This window comes from Microtus oregoni, unplaced genomic scaffold (genome assembly GCF_018167655.1).
Source record: "Microtus oregoni isolate MIOR12 unplaced genomic scaffold, Mior012 000036F_ref0000092, whole genome shotgun sequence".
Taxonomy (NCBI): domain Eukaryota; kingdom Metazoa; phylum Chordata; class Mammalia; order Rodentia; family Cricetidae; genus Microtus; species Microtus oregoni.
In genome coordinates this window covers 18286543-18305148 of record NW_024543095.1, presented here as the reverse complement: position 1 = coordinate 18305148, position 18606 = coordinate 18286543, and the positions used below count along the sequence as shown (strand labels likewise).

The window sequence follows — 18606 nt, the reverse complement described above, 5'->3', positions numbered from 1 at the left end:
CCATGTATGTCTGTGTACTACGTGTATACCTGGTGCTCCGGGAGACCATTTCCCCTAGAACTGGAGCTACAAACAGAAGTGAGCCTCCTTGTGGGTGCTGGGAACTGAACCCAGTTTCTCTGGAAGAGCAGCCGGTGCTCTTAACCACTGAGTCGTCTCTCCAGCCATGAACATCAAATTTGAAAGGACCCACTGTTAAGTTGGTACTGAGATATAACTACTCTTATAAATACTTAGGATCCTCTTGTGTTCCGATTCTGTTTTGATGATACTGTTTTTATGTGTGTGCGTGTGTAGCCAGCATTTAAGTAGAGGTCCCAGGACAACTTTTGGGACAGTTCTCTGCCCAATCATGTGGTTTCAGGGATAGGAAACTCAGATCAGCAGGCTTGGCAGCCTCAAGTACATTTCTCCCCCCTCGGCGCTCTTCTGGCCCTGGGAATATTACTTTAGATCAGTCTATGTGTATGAGTGTTTTGTCTGCATGTATGTATGTGTACCACGTGTGTGCTTGGTTCCTGCAGGGTTCAGAGGGAACGGGAGTCACCAGGATGGTTGTGAGCTAGCATGAGTATTGGGAACCCATCTTGGGTTCTCTGGAAAAGCAGCTAAGTTGTCTTAGCTGTGGAGCCGTTTCTCCAAGCCTACACTGAAGTGGTTTTTAGGAAACAATGGAATCCCCTCGCTCCTGAAAGTTGGTGACGGGGAAACAGAAACCTCGAGCTGTTGAGGGATTTGAATTCTTTGCAGTCACTGTGGCCGTGTCCTTGGTCTCCAGATGGAACTAATCAACACCTGCTTGGCAGCGTTGTGAGGGTTACCTGAAAAGTAACAGATGTGAAGTCCTTGGAACACAGTAGGTCCTCCATAAAAGGAATTAAAGTTGGAAAGTCGTTTTAAAAACTAATCTTTCTGAGAAACCCTGTCTCGAAAAATTAAAATCTTTCTAGGTTAAGAAGCTACAGCCAAGAGAGGCCCCGAGAGCAAAAGGCCTAAGAAAGAGAAGAGTGATCTGCTCTCAGAGCTGGTGTTCAGGATGGCCCCACCCACCCCGGAAGTGGTTGTTAAGGAAGAACGCTCATCTCAAAACTAAATACGCCTACCAGTTTCCCTTTCTAGGATGTGGGATTAGGGTAATTTGTGAGGGAATGGTAGAAACTGTGGGTACCATCAGGTACGGGTAAGCCGGCCTATACACACACCCACGAGTCAGAGCAACTTCATAGTCCCCGACACTTTATGACACACGTGGCTGTCTCTAAGATGCCCACTGAGCCAGCCCAGTGCATCACTTCCCTGTCCCCAACAGTGGAGGTGGACCTGCAGGACTCTGCACCGGTCTTTCACACGCGCAGACTCAGAATCGGCGGGTAGCAGGGGCTCCTAGCAACCGGCTGCCAGCCCGGGCCTGGGGAGAGAGGAGGTCGCAATGGACGAGCCAGCCACCGCTGCCATCAACCCCTCCGGAGTACCAAAAGAAGACCTGGGACATGAAGAGCCACTCCTCGCGGCCTCGGTAGGATAGTCGGCCCGTTGCGGCCCCCACAGCCTGGTCTCACCGCACCCGGGGCCTTTTCTGCATCCCTACTCCCCGGCCTGTTTGCTACTTAGTTCTTACCCGGCCCGCACCTGATTTTCTTCGTTTTATTTGATTGTGATTTGATTTTTTTTTTCCTGCCGCCTCCCTTACCTTCTTCCTCCATCTTCCCCACCTCCATTTATTTATTTATTTATTTATTTATTTATTTTCCCCACAACCAGTTGCTTCAGTAGAACAATTAGATTTCCTGCCCTTTCTCATCTGTTAAAGGATGAACTCTTTGGCAGTTCCACCATATACCAGACGTGGTCCACCCTGCCTCCTACCTGAATACTTTAAAAAGTAAATTTGGGTGAGGGTGTTTAGCGTATCATTTATTTTCTCCTTTCAAGTGAACTTAAAATGATCCATGGTGGGATTATAGATCACTTGCCTGAGCCATAGGGGCAGCTCCTTTCTCCTGGACTGGTCCTGTTTCCACACCTCGCCACACCATCTCACTTCTCTGCTTTGGAGGAAGATGGGAGAAACCTGTTTAGACCTGCCCGAGAGCATTCTCTGACCGCAAAACGAGCAACTGAAAACCAGCAGGGATTTAATAAAAGAGCATGTTGGGTGGGAAGAGGTTGGCTCAGATGTATATAGAGTGTCATATCAACTGTGGGGATTCCGATGTATAGCATGGTATATGACACCTTGGAAATCCTCTCGTCCTTTAGAGAAACACACGTTTCATACCAGCACTATAGAACTTGGGAAGCTGTTTCAATTAGAAGAACGTGAATTCCATCTCTCATGTCTACCAGTTGTTCATGTTGGTCCATTCTTGCATGAGATAACCCTTACTTCACAGCGAATATTATAAACCGAAAGTAAAGCTTGATGTTTCAGTGATTTGTAATATCACAAAAAGAAAAACTAAAGAGCTGGGTTCTGGGCACAGTGGGGCTGAATTTAGCAAACGTGGACTCTTCATAAGTCCGTATAGAGTGTTTGCTGCGGAAACCACCAAGGCAGATGAGGTGTTAAAAATAAAACCAACCATTTCTCAAGCAGTGATTTGGTAAGTGTGGTTGTGGGTGTGTGTCTTTCTCTCCTGTCCCTACCCCATCTCGAGACAGGGTCTCACTATGTAGCCCCCTGGCTGGCCTCCAGGCCACTATGCTGACCAGGCTGGCCTAGAACTCACAGGGATCCACCTGCCTCTGTCTCACTGATTAAAGGTGTGCACCACTACCCCTCCACATCCAGCTAGTGCGTATTTTTATATTTCTGTAAGAAAGCACAATACATGAAGATTGGTTGAGCGGCTTTTCCCGTGTGCCCTTTAGCCACTGGGCAAAGGAACGGTGGTCTAATATCAATTTTTTTAAAATATCTATTGTTCTTAGAACATCTCCATGAGATAGGGATGCTCATTTTAATTTCACCAAAGAGATTTTAGATACTTAGAATCACTTAATAGCTTAACACTTTAAGGAAATAGTATGGGTGAAATGTATCATCGTGTATCTCTGATTTTCATTAGCTCGGTAGAGGTAATTTAGTTTCTTCAAGGAAATACTTTATCTGTCATATGTAATGTCAAGAGATCACCTTCTAGAGAAATAAGCAGATTTTGTGTTTGCTCATAGAAACAGATCCGGAAGAGTCCATCTCTTGCTAGAGAAGGATGGTGGAGGGTAACATTAACGGTGTGTATATTTCCACTCCTTCCTCTTTAAACTCTTTCTGCTTCCGTTAAGGTTTTACTTGGTCTTCCTTTTTAAGTCAGCAGCGCCCAACTGTGAGAACACCGTCTGTCCAGACCTACACAGCTTACCTTTCCTACTTGTAATTTTAGGATTAGCACATTATGAGAAATTAGCTTTAAGTGTTGGACCAAGTGAGAGTTTAGAAGTCAGGGTTCCTGGTCCTTTACTGGGTCTCCAGGTAAGGCCAACCATGATCTTATGGTCTCTGCACATCCAGTGTGAGGGATTTGGCTTCCGATTGTATCACTTATGACAGAGAAGCCAGTTTGTTAACATTGTGTTCTTAGTTAGGGTTCCCATTACTATGATGAAACACCAGGGCCAAAACTACTTGGGAAAGAAGGGGTTAATTCGGCTTACGCTTCTAGGTAACCATCCTCATGGAAGTAAGTCAAGGCAAGAATTCAAACAGGGCAGGAACTTGGAGCAGGAACTGATGCAGAAGCCATGAAGGGATGCTGCTTACTGGCTTGCTCCTCATGTTTTGCTCAGCCTGCTTTCTTATAGAACCCAGGACCACCAGCCCAGGGATGGCACCACCGATAATGGGCTGGGTCTTTCCCCATCAATCACTAATTAAGAAAATGCCCTGCACACTGATCTCCAGCCCAATCTTACGGAGGCATTTTCTCAACTGAGGCACCTTCCTTTCTAGCTTGTGTCAAGCTGATTGAAGACTAGCCAGCACAGGTGCTCAGGGTGTAAAGGGCATAAAAACAAGCTGGTAGCGTATGAAAGAGCGGCCAGTTCAGCTTTCTCAAGGGGCAGTTTCTGTACTGAGGGCGTTTTCTATCAAAATGCTTCAACAATAGAGGTAAATTCCAACTGAATTAATTTTAAGAGAATTGGGATGAGCTGGAAAGATAGCCATGGGAGAGCAGGAACTGAAACTTCAGATCCAGCCGCTCAGCCACACTGTGGTCATGGTTTGAAGTACCAAATCTCTTCTTGGCCTATAGACCCTGTCCTGTGCGAGTTCACCCTCATCCTGAGGCTGGTGGTAAATTTTGCCTTACTCTCAAAAAGCCATAAAAAAAAAAATCATACCAAAATCTTAAAAAAAAAAAAAAGTAGTTAAAAGGGGCTAGAGAGAAGGCTTAGTGGCTAAGAATACTGACCGCTCTTCCAGAGGACCTGACTTACTTCCCAGCAACCACATGGCAGTTCATGACTGTCTATAACTCCAGTTCCAAGGGATCCGACACCCTCACACAGCCATACATGCAGGCAAGACACCAATGTACATAAAATAAAAATAACTAAATCTAAAAAAAAAAAGGCATACCTGCTTTTAGGGGAGCCTTTAACTATCTAAGAATCTGCTTGGTACTCACTGGCCTGCAACCTATGGTCAAAGAATGACAACTATATCCTTGCCACTCTTCAGCTAATTAACTTTGGGCTAGCGAGAAGGTTCCATCCCCAGTCCCCATGCGGTGAAAGAACTTTTGTCCCCTGACCGCTACATGCACACTGTGGTACATGCCAGCCCTAACTCCACATACACAAAATAAATATCTAAAAGGAGATTATTTTTTTCTTAGATAGGATCTCATTCTATAGCCTTGACTGGTCTGGAATTCATTATGTAGACCAGGCTGGCCTTGAACTTGCAGAGTTCTGAGATTAAAAAGTCATCTGTAATGAAGTTTAAAGGTAGCTTTTAGCTGTTACCCTTGTACAGCGTTCAGCAGTTGCTTCAGAAAGGAAACTAACACAAATTTTATGAAATACTTTTCTATCAAGACTGTTTGGGGGTGGGGTGAGGCTGGAGACCTGGCTCAGCAATTAAGAGCATAGGCTGCTCTTCCAGAGGACCCGGGTTCAATTCCCAGCACCCACATGGCAGCTCACCATTAACTCCAGTTTCAGGGATTTAACACCCCATGCTAGCTTCTGTATGCACTGCACAAATGTGGCAAAATACCCTTATGCATAAAATAAAATTAAATCTTAAAAAAAAAAAGTCTGTTAGGGGCTGGAGAGATGGCCCAGCTGTTAAGATCACTTGCTGCTTTTGAAGAGGATCTGGATCCAGTTACCAGCATCTTCACGGTAGCTCTCCATTGTCTATAACTTCAGTTCCAGGGGATCCAACATCCTCTTCTAACTCCTGTGGGCACCAGACACACCTGTGGTGCGCAGACATCCATGCGAGTAAAATGCCAATACACACCTTCCATCTAGCACTTGGGAGGCAGAGGCAGGCAGACTTCTGTGAATTCAAGGCCAGCCAGGACTACAGAATGAGATCCTGTCTCAAAAATGAAATTAAAACAAACAAAAACACTGATTCACATAAATAAACTCAGAATATCTGTTCAAATTGATAAAATTTTTTTCTTAAATTTAGAGACAAAAACTGGCACGTAGCCGGTGCTTTCGGGGATGTCAGAGTCTTATGCAGTGGTCTTACAACCGATGTCCATTTCCCACAGAATACTCCAATACCTGGCACTTATCACATAAAGACTTTTATTGAAGAGTCCCTATTAAATCCAGTGAAAGCAACCTACAACTTTAAAAACGAAGGGAGGAAAAGGATACCGCTTGTGCAGAGAAACGATCCAGTCCCCACCGACCTCCCGCAGTACAAGCCTCCCGACTTCCTGGAGCTGTTGAAGAAGCAGATGGCCTCCTATTCGTTCAAAGACCAGCCTCGGCCAAACCCCACCACACTAGTTGACAAAGACGAGGTAAGGCGTTACCATCAGATAGTGTTCTGTGAGACAAGGTGCCAAGGGTACACTGGGAGAAAGGTGCTTTAGACGCAGAGTATAAACCCCATCTTCAAGGATAACCCTGGGATAGCTCATTCCCTACAGAAATCGAACAAGGCAGAAGATGGCTCAGTGGTCTGAACACTTGCTGTACTTCCAGAGGACCTGAGTTTGGTTTCCCTGAGCCCATGTCAAGCAGCTCGCAGCAGTCCGTAACTCCAGCTCCAGGGAATCCAGTGCCTCGGGCCTCCTTGGGCATCTGCAGTCACATCTGCATACCCATGTGCACACACGCACACACACACCTTAAAAAATAAAACCAAAGAAATGTAGAGATGGAACAAGGGCTTTGGGACTTGCAAAATGTGTCCAGAGAGATCTTTCCTGTGACGTCTTAACCCAGGAGAGGGCTCAGAGGCACATGGGGGCAGGTCCCCTCACTTGGGGGACCTCTGGATCTGGCCATGTGCCACACACTGGTCTCTGGAAGTTGTAGATATACTGGCTCCTCCTGAAGGACTGCCTCTAGCTGATCAGCCTTCTTAGTGCCTAAGCGAAGCTTTTAAACTCTCTTCCCCTCTCTCAGCTGGGGTGAAACTCAGGGGCGGAGACCACGTTCCACTCTCTCAAAACCCTGGAATAGCTTGACCCTTAGCACCAAAACCAGACAGAAGTGAGTCTGTAATCACAGAAGGGTTCAGTTCCCCTCTCAGCCCCACCAGTTCACTGACGGCCCTGATAATGGAGTAATACTGTGCTTAGGGACTAAGCTGAGCCGAGGGAAAGTGCTTCTGGTCTAGAATACTCCAGTAAGGAGACAAGACACAGCATATCAAGAGTGCAGCGGGGAGAGCTCAGTGCAGGCTGGATGGAAACTGTCCAGTTAAGCAGGGTTTAGCGACCCTTGATTGATAAACATTTTCTTCTATGTGACTTTTTGTTGTTGTTATTGTTTTGGGACAAGGTTTCCCTGTGTAGCCCTGGCTGTCCTGGAACTCACTCTGTGGACCAGACTGGCCTTGAACTCATAGAGATTTGCCTGCCTCTGCCTCCCAAGTGCTGGGATTAAAGGTATGTGTCACCACCACCTGACATGAATCTTATTTTTGAAAAGAATATTTATGATGTGTCTGTGTGCGGGGATGAGAGGTGTGTAGAGCTCCCTGGAGCTACAGGTGGGTGTGAGCTGACTGGCATGGGGGCTGGGAACTGAGCTCAGGTCCTCTTCAAGTGCCCTTAACGACTGAGCTGTCTCGTCAACCCCCTCTTGTGACTCAATGCTTACTACAGGCGTCCTCAGATTCCCTTAGCTAAGAGCCCTGAAGAAGGTTGAAGAGATGTTGTTTCCGTTTCGCCTGCAAGAAAATAGCGGTAAAGAACTGAGTAACTCATCCAGGACACACAGTAAAATAGAAAAGGGAGCTCCCCCTTCTTTTTTTGGAAACAGGGTTTCTCTGTATAACCCTGTCCTGAAATTAGCTCTGTAGACCAGGCTAGCCTCAAACTCAGAGATCCACCTGGCTCTACCTCTTGGGTGCCGGAACTAAAGGTGTATGCCTCCAGGCCCTGTTCAAGGCAGCACTTTTAACCGAGGGTTTTGACCATAAATGCAGCCCTCTTTCCCATCTACCGTGGACTCTACCCACAATGATGGGGCAGGCAGGGTTTAGATAGCTGGAACCCAAAGGGTGCACTTCCAGGTCCTTGCATGGCCTTTTTTGAAGGAATGTGTACTAAATGGGTCTCTTCAAGGAGCTTTGACTCTTTGTCCATTTTCAGTTCTCTATGTCTTAATGAAGAGAAGTTACCATTGGTCCTCAAGGTACATGGCCTCTGGCTGAGCACAAGAGGCTGGAGCTGGGTACAGTGGTATATGCCTGTAATTCCAGACTGAGATTGAGGCAGGAGGATCTCAAGTTCCGTGATAGCCTGGGCTAGATACTCTGTCTTCAGCCAGGCGCCGATACTAGGCAGAGGAGGCTGATCTCTGTTTGAGGTCAGCCTGGTCTACGTAGAGAGATCCTGTCCCAAAACAAAACAAAACAAACAAAAACTCCCTTGTCTTCAAAAGCAAAACTAAACAAGAAAGAGTTGTGATTGCCAAGTGAACTCCAAACTTTCCCCCGGAAATGGACACACGCACAATGGAGTTGTTGCTAATGCTTCACCCATCCAAGCGGCGAACAGAACAGACTGGAAGGTTTCCTTGGTAAACCTGACTCTGTCTGCTTCAGTGAACAAGTACAAACCCTGGGTTATTCTTGGCTTTACGGCTTGTTATCAGGTATCCACGCTACGGGCCAGCCAAAGGCTTACCGTGGAAATATCACACAGAAGGTTGTGCTGGGCACAACTAGAAGCCTTAATTAAAAGACCCACAGGTTTAGCTTACCCAGAGGGCTGGACAAGCATTCCGCAAGCACAGTCTTCCTGATTCTTTATTGTCTTTTCTCCTCCCCTTCCCGTGGCCCACAAAGGATTAAGTTCCAGGAGCTGGGAGTTGAGTGTTTTCCTATATGAAGGTATCTGAGAATTTGTTCAGAAGAAGTGCTGTCTGCTCACCTGTACAACTCAAATTCTGATGTTTCAGTAGCCGACCTCGATGGAATAACTTGGATCGGGGCAGGCACAGTATATATATATATCCATGCCATTTGTTAAAATAGTAGGGCATTCTCAGTTTTAATAGCGTATCGTTCATCCATATCGGTGGTTTTTTTGTTCTCATTTTTGGTATTCTGAGACATAAAAGTGTGGTCTCTATTCCCCCAGCCTGCCTTCCCATGTTGCAGCTAGCCACATTATTTCTGGAAGAATTTGGCTTCCTTTGCTCACCATCCATCCCTGCCACTCCCACAGAGATGACTTGCCAGCAGCCTAGCCTCTTGGTTTCTTCATCTCTCTTCTGTCAGTAACTCACTTGGTTTTCTTCCTTAAGACTCATTGTTTCAACCCTCCATGAGTCTTCTCTGACTGCAATTTAGTAGTCCCACCCGTGCCCATTCCTACTGAACACGCTGATTCTTCCACTTTTACACAGCTTTCCTTCCTCCCATGGTTTCACAAGCTCAAATATCATAGTCACAGCGCCCTCTCCCCATGTTCACTGTTGTCATCCCTCACTGGTCTGGCAAAGCCACGCCTTGGTTAAGCCTAACTGTGTGTCTGGTAGCTGTGTTCATCTTATTAAGGAACATTTCAATTTTTTTTTTTTTGAGACAAGGTTTCCCTATGTAGCCTTGGCTGTCCTGAAACTCACTCTGTAGATGAGGCTGGCCTCCAACTCACAGAGATCCACCTGCCTCTGTGTCCCGAGTGCTGGGATTAAAGGTATGTGCTGCCACTGCACACATTCTGGTTTTCAAATGGGCGGTGGACAGCAGCTAACGGCTCACGACAAGATGACTGAAAGAAAAAATGAGGCTTGGCTTCAACAAGTAATTCTTCACAAAGGCATAGACGAGAAAGAGAAATCATCGCCATTGCTAATGTGAACAGCAGTTGGTAATGTGTTTTATAAGGCAATTTGGCAACCTAGAAATATTTTTTAATACAAGTCTTTTATTGTTCACAAAGACACCCTGGATCGTACTTATAATCCAGGATCTTGATTCTGGAGTGGGGTAACTTTGGTCTTACTCATCTGCCTGTTGCGCTGGTCCCTTTTCAGATGCCACCCAAAACTTTCTGATGGCCTTGTTTTTAACTGTTGAGGCTTGCTGAGTCAAAGCTGCTGAATTTGAATCAAGTTCAATATCATTTCCTTGAAGGGTTAATTCATCCCTCTGGGCTTGAGAGACAGAACAAGCAATGCCCGACTTCATCTGAACCTTGCGGATGAATTTTTTCACCCCCAAAATTTCAGATTTCAACCAAAGACCCATTCTCCTAAATAACGACATCGGTCGAGAAGCAAGCATACTCAGACGGCATGCTGAAACGGAAGCCCGGCGTAGCATCTTTGATCATGTTCTGAACGTGACTGCAGACAGTTCAGACAGTGACCAGTTCCCTTCTGTTACCCCATGGGAGACTGAGCACTACACTGGTTGATGGAAGTTCCTCTGCAGGGTTCCTTGGGACCCTTCACAATGACTGTGTGTCCCTTCAGAGCAAGCGATGCTGACATTTTTCTGGAAAGTTGACAGTCTGACAGCTGAATGGTCTTCATTCTCGCTGTGGATGGGGCAAAGAGCAGCCACCTAGAAACAGTTAAAATACAAGTAGCCTGAACCGTGGCGACACCAAGTTAGGTGGTCTAGGGAGCATGCTCGGTTTGTGAGATCTGCAGCTTACTAGACCATCGAGTAGTTATGTAACCCGGCAGCACCATCTGCATTTCATGTGACAAGAAGACTGACATAGACACCAGACGCCCATGTATCCATGAGGCAGCACACTGCTAGGCACCCTACTCCAAACAACGAGGCGCTGACATGAGCACGCCCCGAGTTATCATTAAGTGGAGAAAGGAATATAAAACATTTACAGCCTAATCCATTTGCGGCTCACGACAAGATGACTGAAAGAAAAAATGAGGCTTGGCTTCAACAAAGGCATAGACGAGAAAGAGAAATCATCGCCATTGCTAATGTGAACAGCAGTTGGTAATGTGTTTTGTAAGGCAATTTGGCAACCTAGAAATATTGATGATCGGTGAGGTTTATCTCTCCTGTTTCACCAGCGGTGACTCCCACTGGGAGGACAAGCAGGAGGACACCCCCACCTCAGGCACCATGGTTAGGAGCTGTGAGGGTACAAACTTCACGTCTATATCCCAGTTCTGGAAGGCAGACACAAGGAGGATTCTTGCAGTTCACTGGCTAGCCTGCCAGCCAATCAGTGTGCTCTAGAGTCAGAGGGAGACCCTGTCTCAGAAAAATAAGTGGAGAGCCACTGAGGAATCATGTGTATTGACCTCTGGTATTCTCTCTCTCTCTCTCTCTCTCCCTCCCTCCCTCCCTCCCTCTTTTCCTGTCCCCCGTCTTCCCCCCACATAAACATTCCACACACACAATCACATTTTAAAAGAAGTTTGTTGAAAAACAATACCACAATGATGCAGGTCAGAACTTGGGTCTACATTAAGAAACAAAGAGCCTTTAAAGAAGGACTGTGTCAAGATCAAAGTCTTAAACATATTGTTTGTTTAGTTTTTTGTCTATTGACTAGCTTTTGTTTATTGGGATAGAGTCTTGCTGTGTGTAGTCCAGGCTGACCTTGAACCCATGATCTCATGCATTTCCCTTCTGAGTGCTATCACAACTGGCACTTGTATAATTGATTTTTTATTCTTTTTTGATACTTTGAGACAGAATTTCTCTGTGTGGCCCTGGCTGTTCTGGAGCTTGCTCGCCTCAAACTCAGAGCTCCACCTGCCTCTGTATCTGGTCACTCATATGTATAATACATCTAAACACCGTATGCATGGTGTGCTTATCTATGAGGTACAGGAGGGAGGAAGTTGTTTTAACTTAGACAGGCTCTCTCCATGTAGCTCGGGCTGTCCTAGAACTTACCGTAGACCAGGCTGGCTCAAGCTCATAGAGATCCGCCTGACTCTGCCTCCTATGTACTGAGATTAAAAGTGTGTGCCACCATACCCAGCTTATTTATTTATTTATTTACTTACTTACTTGCTATATTTCATTATATTGTGGACGCTGGCTTTGATTTATTGGTCCTCCTGTCTACAAGATAGCATAGTGTTATCTGAGAATGTGCTGGGATTCCTCATGAATGTGCTTTTCAGAGGTCAAAGGCAACCACTAGCCAAAGTTAAAGAACAAGACTAAAGGCGTTATGCTAAGGAAGGGGGGAAAACAGGAGAGTAGAAAATGCTCAGAACTTAGAGGGGAGAAGAAAATGGAAAATTAGAAAAAGAGAAGGTATTTTCCAAAATTAAACCCCATTTATGATAAAAAACAAAACAAAGCAACAACAAAAAAAACCTCACTATCAGTAGGCGCTAGGGAGATGCCTCAGAGATTAAGAGCACTGGCTGCTCTTCCAGAGGACACAGGTTCAATTCCCAGCACCCACATGGTGGCGCACAACTGTCTGTAACTCCAGTTCTAAGGGATGTGGTGCCCTCTTCTCGCCTCTCTTGGTGCCATGTATGTATATGGTACACAGACACACATGCATGTAAAATATTCAAACACATAAAAAATCTAATAACTAAAATAAAATAATATGCGAAAACCTCCTAAAACACAACAGTAAGAAAGTAGCTCAAGGCTGGTGAGATGGCTCAGTGGGTAGAGGTACTTGCCACCCTGACCCATGGATGGTGCCCTCTGACCTCTGCACTTGTGTGGTGGCACACAGCTGCTCATGAAGGTAAAGAGAAACCATTCGATCAAAAAAAAAATGGGCCAAATACCTTAGCAGACATTAAAGACAATATGCAGGTGGCAAATACGTTTGTATGTCATCAGGAAAATGACAGTCAAAATGTTAACTCTACAGTGTGATCCCACTGCTCACCAAGCCAGAACACAGACACCACCAAGTACCAATAGCAAGAACTACTCTGGTCCGTAGCAAGTGGGAACTGACAGTGGTGAAGCCATGTTAGAAGAGTTTTCCCGCTGTTTTACATTACCCTACCATGAGATTCAGCCATTCCATGCCCTATTTCCTGTAGGATTTGAAATCACATGCACACACATGCACACACACACACACACACACACACACACAACTCATCTGCTGATCATAGAAGCTTTACTCATTCTTGTCAAGACTGAGAAGCAGCAGGATGCTCTTCAGTACGTAACAAAGGTGTACTATGCTACATCCGGACAACAGAATAGCATTCAGCTCTAAAATGAAGTGAGTTTTCAAGTCATAGAAAGACATACAGAAAACCTAAATCTACATTAAGTAAAAGAAGATGATCTGAGAAGATGGCATCCTGTGTGATTCTAATTATCAGCTTGATGTCAGTAGATTTTATTCCACTATTTATTATTTTCAGACAGTCTTGTATAGCCCACACTGGCCTGACCTTTAAGTTATCCCCACCTCCTGAGTGGTGGAGTGACAGGTGTAACCTCATGGGATTTGTGCTGTGCCAGGGATCGAACCCAAGGCTTTCTGCGTGCTCAGCAAGCCCTCTACCTCCTGAGCCACAAGCCTTATTAGATATTTTGCTGGCTCCGAGTGTTTCTATCTCAGCCTTGGGTTCTTTTGCTTAACTCAGGACAGAAACCAGGAAAGACAAGAGCCCCATGCAAATGAGGCTTTTCTGGGGCCGTGCTCATGCATGATTGATACAAGCATAGAACTCTCCAGCCGGTTATTAAGGATGCCAGGAGCAAATCTTTACAGACAAGAAGGCTTTGCACAGGACTGCAGGATTCTTAACACAACTTGTCTGTACTTCAGCCTAGGCTATTGTTGATCTTGTCCTTGACATGACAGTCTGGGCATATGCATTGTTTTGATCTGTGTCTAGCTCACAAAGGATGGTAGAAATTCTCACAACTGTTACCTCAGAAAGATCATAATATAGTGGTCAAGACAAGTTGCCTATGCCAATTACTGCAAGAAAGTGTGGAGGAGGGGCAACAGCTCCCGTATGTGGTCACCCACCTCTCTAAGACAGCTCACATCCTGGAGACAAATCTCAGCAAGAGTGGGAGTTGCCATTCTGCTCTGTCTCACTATGACATGGGTCGGGGGAAGCAAACCGTGGAGGTGGGAATCGCTGTGGCTGCCAAGAATCCGGAGGAGAAGAGGACGACCAGGCAGAGCACAGATCTCAAGACAGGAGAAATTCTCTGTGTCATCTATAATGGTGTCGGTGTGTGTGTCAACTATTGTACGTTTGTCTAAATTCACAGAATGTTCAATGCCAAGATTGAACCCTTGTGTCACGATGAACCTTTGGGGCAAACCATGTATGACGCGGGTTCAGCAGCCTAAGCAGGTATATTGCTCTGGTGGGGGTGCTGCCTATGGGAACCCTGCGCATTTGTGCGGCAAGGGAGCTGTGGGGAGCATTGTGCCTGCTCAATTCTATTGTGAACCAAAAAATCCTATTAACAAGGTTTTAAACTTATGTAGCTGGGGGACAGGCATAGTACTACACGCTCTTAATCTCAGCACAGTGAGGTGGGTGTGGCAGAGGCAAGCAGATTTCTATGACTTTAAGGCCAGCCTGGTCTATACATCGAGTCCCCACACAGCCGAAGTTGCACAGTGAGAGCCTGTGTCAAACAAACAAACAGACAAGCAAATGACATACGTATACTATATGTGAAAAACAAATCTATGCTGACTGTCTGGAAACTCCGCGTTTGAAAGTGCACCTTTCCCAGGAGCAGGGAAACCATGGAGGAAATGCTGTGTGGCTGTACTGTCAAAGGCAATGGATGAGGAGAATGTGGCAGGCACACTAGTGAGCTGTATTAATCTGTCGTTGTGTCTGTCCCTCTGTGCAGTCGCTTCAGCTTTGCCCAGGACAGTATGAGTTACTCCCCGCACCTGTTCCCAAGAGTTCTTCCAGGTAAGCCCATGGAGCGACTGTGGAGTTCACACAGACCTCAATTTACATATGTGATTATGTACATGTGTGATTATGTACATGTGTGATTATGTACATGTGCGAGTATGTACATGTGCGATTATGTACATGTGCGATAATGTACATGTGCGATCATGTACATATGTGATTATGTACATATGTGGTCGCATACATGTGTGATTATGGACCAGTACTGGTGCCTTTTGAACTTCACCATGCACCTCATGTCCAGATTAGTGTTTTAAAGAAGTTAATGAGAGATGAGAAATGAATTAGCAAAGATCTTCACTTTAAAAAACCAGATTTAGAAAACCATATTTTTAATTTTCTTTTTTTTTTTTTTACATATAGGAGTTTCGTATTTCGTTCAGCAGTTCAAAGATTCCCACCAAACTATTTCACACCTGTAAGTAAAGCGTAGAGCGTGCACTCAAAATGGACTTATTGCTTGCTCCTAATGTATTATCATTTAGCTCACATAATAGTAAGCTATGAATGAATGAATAAGACAGTTGATACAAGTTATACATGTTAGCTACATTCTACATATCTGTAACAAAATACCTGCCCAAAATAACTTAGGTGGGTGGAAGGACTTCATTTTGGTCCAGTTTCAGAGGCATCCTGGTGGGAAGGCTTCCTGGTGGGGAAGGAAGGCATCCTTGGTGGGGAAGGAAGGCATCCTGGTGGGAAGGAAGGCATCCTGGTGGGAAGGAAGGCATCCTGGTGGGGAAGGAAGGCATCCTGGTGGGGAAGGAAGGCATCCTGGTGGGGAAGGAAGGCATCCTGGTGGGGAAGGAAGGCATCCTGGTGGGAAGGAAGGCATCCTGGTGGGGAAGGAAGGCATCCTGGTGGGGAAGGAAGGCATTCCTGGTGGGAAGGAAGGCATCCTGGTGGGAAGGAAGGCATCCTGGTGGGGAAGGAAGGCATCCTGGTGGGGAAGGAAGGCATCCTGGTGGAGAAGGAAGGCATCCTGGTGGGGAAGGAAGGCATCCTGGTGGGAAGGAAGGCATCCTGGTGGGGAAGGAAGGCATTCCTGGTGGGGAAGGAAGGCATCCTGATGGGAAGGAAGGCATCCTGGTGGGGAAGGAAGGCATCCTGGTGGGGAAGGAAGGCATCCTGATGGGAAGGAAGGCATCCTGGTGGGGAAGGAAGGCATCCTGGTGGGGAAGGAAGGCATCCTGGTGGGGAAGGAAGGCATCCTGGTGGGAAGGAAGGCATCCTGGTGGGAAGGAAGGCATCCTGGTGGGGAAGGAAGGCATCCTGGTGGGAAGGAAGGCATCCTGGTGGGAAGGAAGGCATCCTGGTGGGAAGGAAGGCATCCTGGTGGAAAGGAAGGCATCCTGGTGGGAAGGAAGGCATCCTGGTGGGGAAGGAAGGCATCTTGGTGGGGAAGGAAGGCATCTTGGTGGGGAAGGAAGGCATCTTGGTGGGAAGGAAGGCATCCTGGTGGGAAGGAAGGCATCTTGGTGGGGAAGGAAGGCATCCTGGTGGGAAGGAAGGCATCCTGTTGGGGAAGGAAGGCATCCTGGTGGGGAAGGAAGGCATCCTGGTGGGAAGGAAGGCATCCTGGTGGGGAAGGAAGGCATCCTGGTGGGGAAGGAAGGCATCCTGGTGGGGAAGGAAGGCATCCTGGTGGGAAGGAAGGCATCCTGGTGGGGAAGGAAGGCATCCTGGTGGGGAAGGAAGGCATCCTGGTGGGGAAGGAAGGCATCTTGGTGGGGGGGGAAGGCATACTGGTGGGGGGAGGAAGGCATCCTGGTGGGGAAGGAAGGCATCCTGGTGGGGAAGGAAGGCATCCTTGTGTGGGGGGGAAGGCATCCTGGTGGGGAAGGAAGGCATCCTGGTGGGAAGGAAGGCATCCTGGTGGGGAAGGAAGGCATCCTGGTGGAGAAGGAAGGCATCCTGGTGGGGAAGGAAGGCATCCTGGTGGGAAGGAAGGCATCCTGGTGGGGAAGGAAGGCATTCCTGGTGGGGAAGGAAGGCATTCCTGGTGGGGAAGGAAGGCATCCTGATGGGAAGGAAGGCATCCTGGTGGGGAAGGAAGGCATCCTGGTGGGGAAGGAAGGCATCCTGATGGGAAGGAAGGCATCCTGGTGGGGAAGGAAGACCCTGGTGGGGTGGAAGGCATCTTGGTGGGGGGTGGGGAAGGCATCCTGGTGGGGAAGGAAGGCATCCTGGTGGGAAGGAAGGCATCCTGGTGGGAAGGAAGGCATCTTGGTGGGGAAGGCATCTTGGTGGGGAAGGAAGGCATCCTGGTGGGGAAGGCATCTTGGTGGGGAAGGCATCTTGGTGGGGAAGGAAGGCATCCTGGTGGGGAAGGCATCTTGGTGGGGAAGGCATCTTGGTGGGGAAGGAAGGCATCCTGATGGGGAAGGAAGGCATCTTGGTGGGGAAGGAAGGCATCCTGGTGGGGAAGGCATCTTGGTGGGGAAGGAAGGCATCCTGGTGGGGAAGGCATCTTGGTGGGGAAGGCATCTTGGTGGGGAAGGAAGGCATCCTGGTGGGGAAGGAAGGCATCTTGGTGGGGAAGGAAGGCATCTTGGTGGGGAAGGCATCTTGGTGGGGAAGGAAGGCATCCTGGTGGGGAAGGCATCTTGGTGGGGAAGGAAGGCATCTTGGTGGGGAAGGAAGGCATCTTGGTGGGGAAGGCATCTTGGTGGGGAAAGCATCTTGGTGGGGAAGGCATGGCTGGGTTTATGGTGCAGACGTATGCAACACTGGCTCGTGCACATCCTGGTCATAGTCACAGAATGTACAGTACCAAGCGTGAGCCCTAGTGTCATTACACACCATGGGTGTAGAAATAGCGGGCCAGAACCAGAAATGAGGACAGGCCTCAAGACTCATGGCCGTTTCAGAATGCAAAATTAATTTAGTCTAACTTCAGCCTGTCCTGACCCCTTTGATAGCCTCAGCAATTCCAACACTGTTCAAATATTCAATGTCTTTTTGGATGCTCAAGACAAACTCTTAGATGTGAGCCCCAGTAAGGTAAAAATACAAATTATGTATTCTCAACATTCAATGACAGAGGAAGAATCCCACTCCAAAGGGAAAATCAAACCAAAGCAAGACCCAAGCCCAGCAGAACAAACACACTGGGCACATAGTGGAATCACCTGGGCTCTGATGGCCCTAGAGTTCTCCATTTATAGAGCTTGACATTTGCAGCCTGTGCGACCTTAGTGCAGCCCCGTTGGGTGCCTGCAGTTTCCCTCAGTATTCTTGGCATCCCCAGCATCCCGGGGCCTCTGTTACAGCCCAGGCTTCGCTTCCACGACTCTCTGCACAGTCCTGTCAGGGGCTACCTGCAGGAAACACAACCTGGCTACACATTGCCTGGCCTCCCGGGCTTTTCTCTAGAACCTTGGTGCAAGCCTTGCTGATCATCCCTTTTGCCATCTGCATACCCACCAAACCAGAGCCACGTGGATACTGCCAAGCTTTTCTAGCAGCTCCAGCTGGGATGCTGCTACCTGGCCTCCGAGTACCTGTGTGACTAAACCCGCGGGTAACAGGCATGCACATGGTGCATGCACACACATGTAGGCAAAACACTAATACGCTTAAATATGTCTACAAATATTTTTATAAAAAGTAAATGAAAAATAAACTTTGTACCCCATTTCCAGCAAGGTACTCTGAGTCTTTTTAAATGCGAAGTGTTTTGAATGTGTTTTTAGTTTTACTTCCTGGCTCTTTCTACAGTTGGGGTCTTGTCCCCAGGGCATCTCTCCTATTGTCCCAGTGGGAAGTATGTGATGTCTCCTGTGTTTCCGATCTAACTGCTTCTACTTTGTCTGTAGCACTTGCTTTGCCTACAGCTTTAACAGTATCCACACTTCTTTTTCATCAAACTACACATTTTCTGAAGCCTCCTGCTCACCCCCTTGCTCGCTCTCATTGTAGATGCAGCAAAAGTCAGCCAGCAGCCATTGTGCCGCAATCTGGCTGTTGTTTGGAAATTTCCTTTTCCTAATTGATCAGTCCATTTTTTTTCATCTGGTCTCACTTCAATTTTCAGGACGTTGGAAGAACACAATAAATTTTTAAAAT

The 18606-nt window shown here is 47.1% G+C and overlaps 1 protein-coding gene across 1 annotated transcript in view; it reads left to right on the top strand.

Moving 5' to 3' along the window:
* The first annotated feature begins 1429 nt into the window (after window positions 1-1429).
* Stpg4 (sperm-tail PG-rich repeat containing 4) overlaps window positions 1430-18606 on the top strand; it is a 50596-nt gene continuing 33419 nt past the window's right edge. The window contains exons 1-5 of the mRNA XM_041631363.1: window positions 1430-1516; window positions 3175-3234; window positions 5733-5990; window positions 14465-14529; window positions 14899-14953. Of these exons, the coding sequence (XP_041487297.1) occupies window positions 1430-1516; window positions 3175-3234; window positions 5733-5990; window positions 14465-14529; window positions 14899-14953 (525 nt within the window). The remainder of the gene's footprint in view (window positions 1517-3174; window positions 3235-5732; window positions 5991-14464; window positions 14530-14898; window positions 14954-18606) is intronic.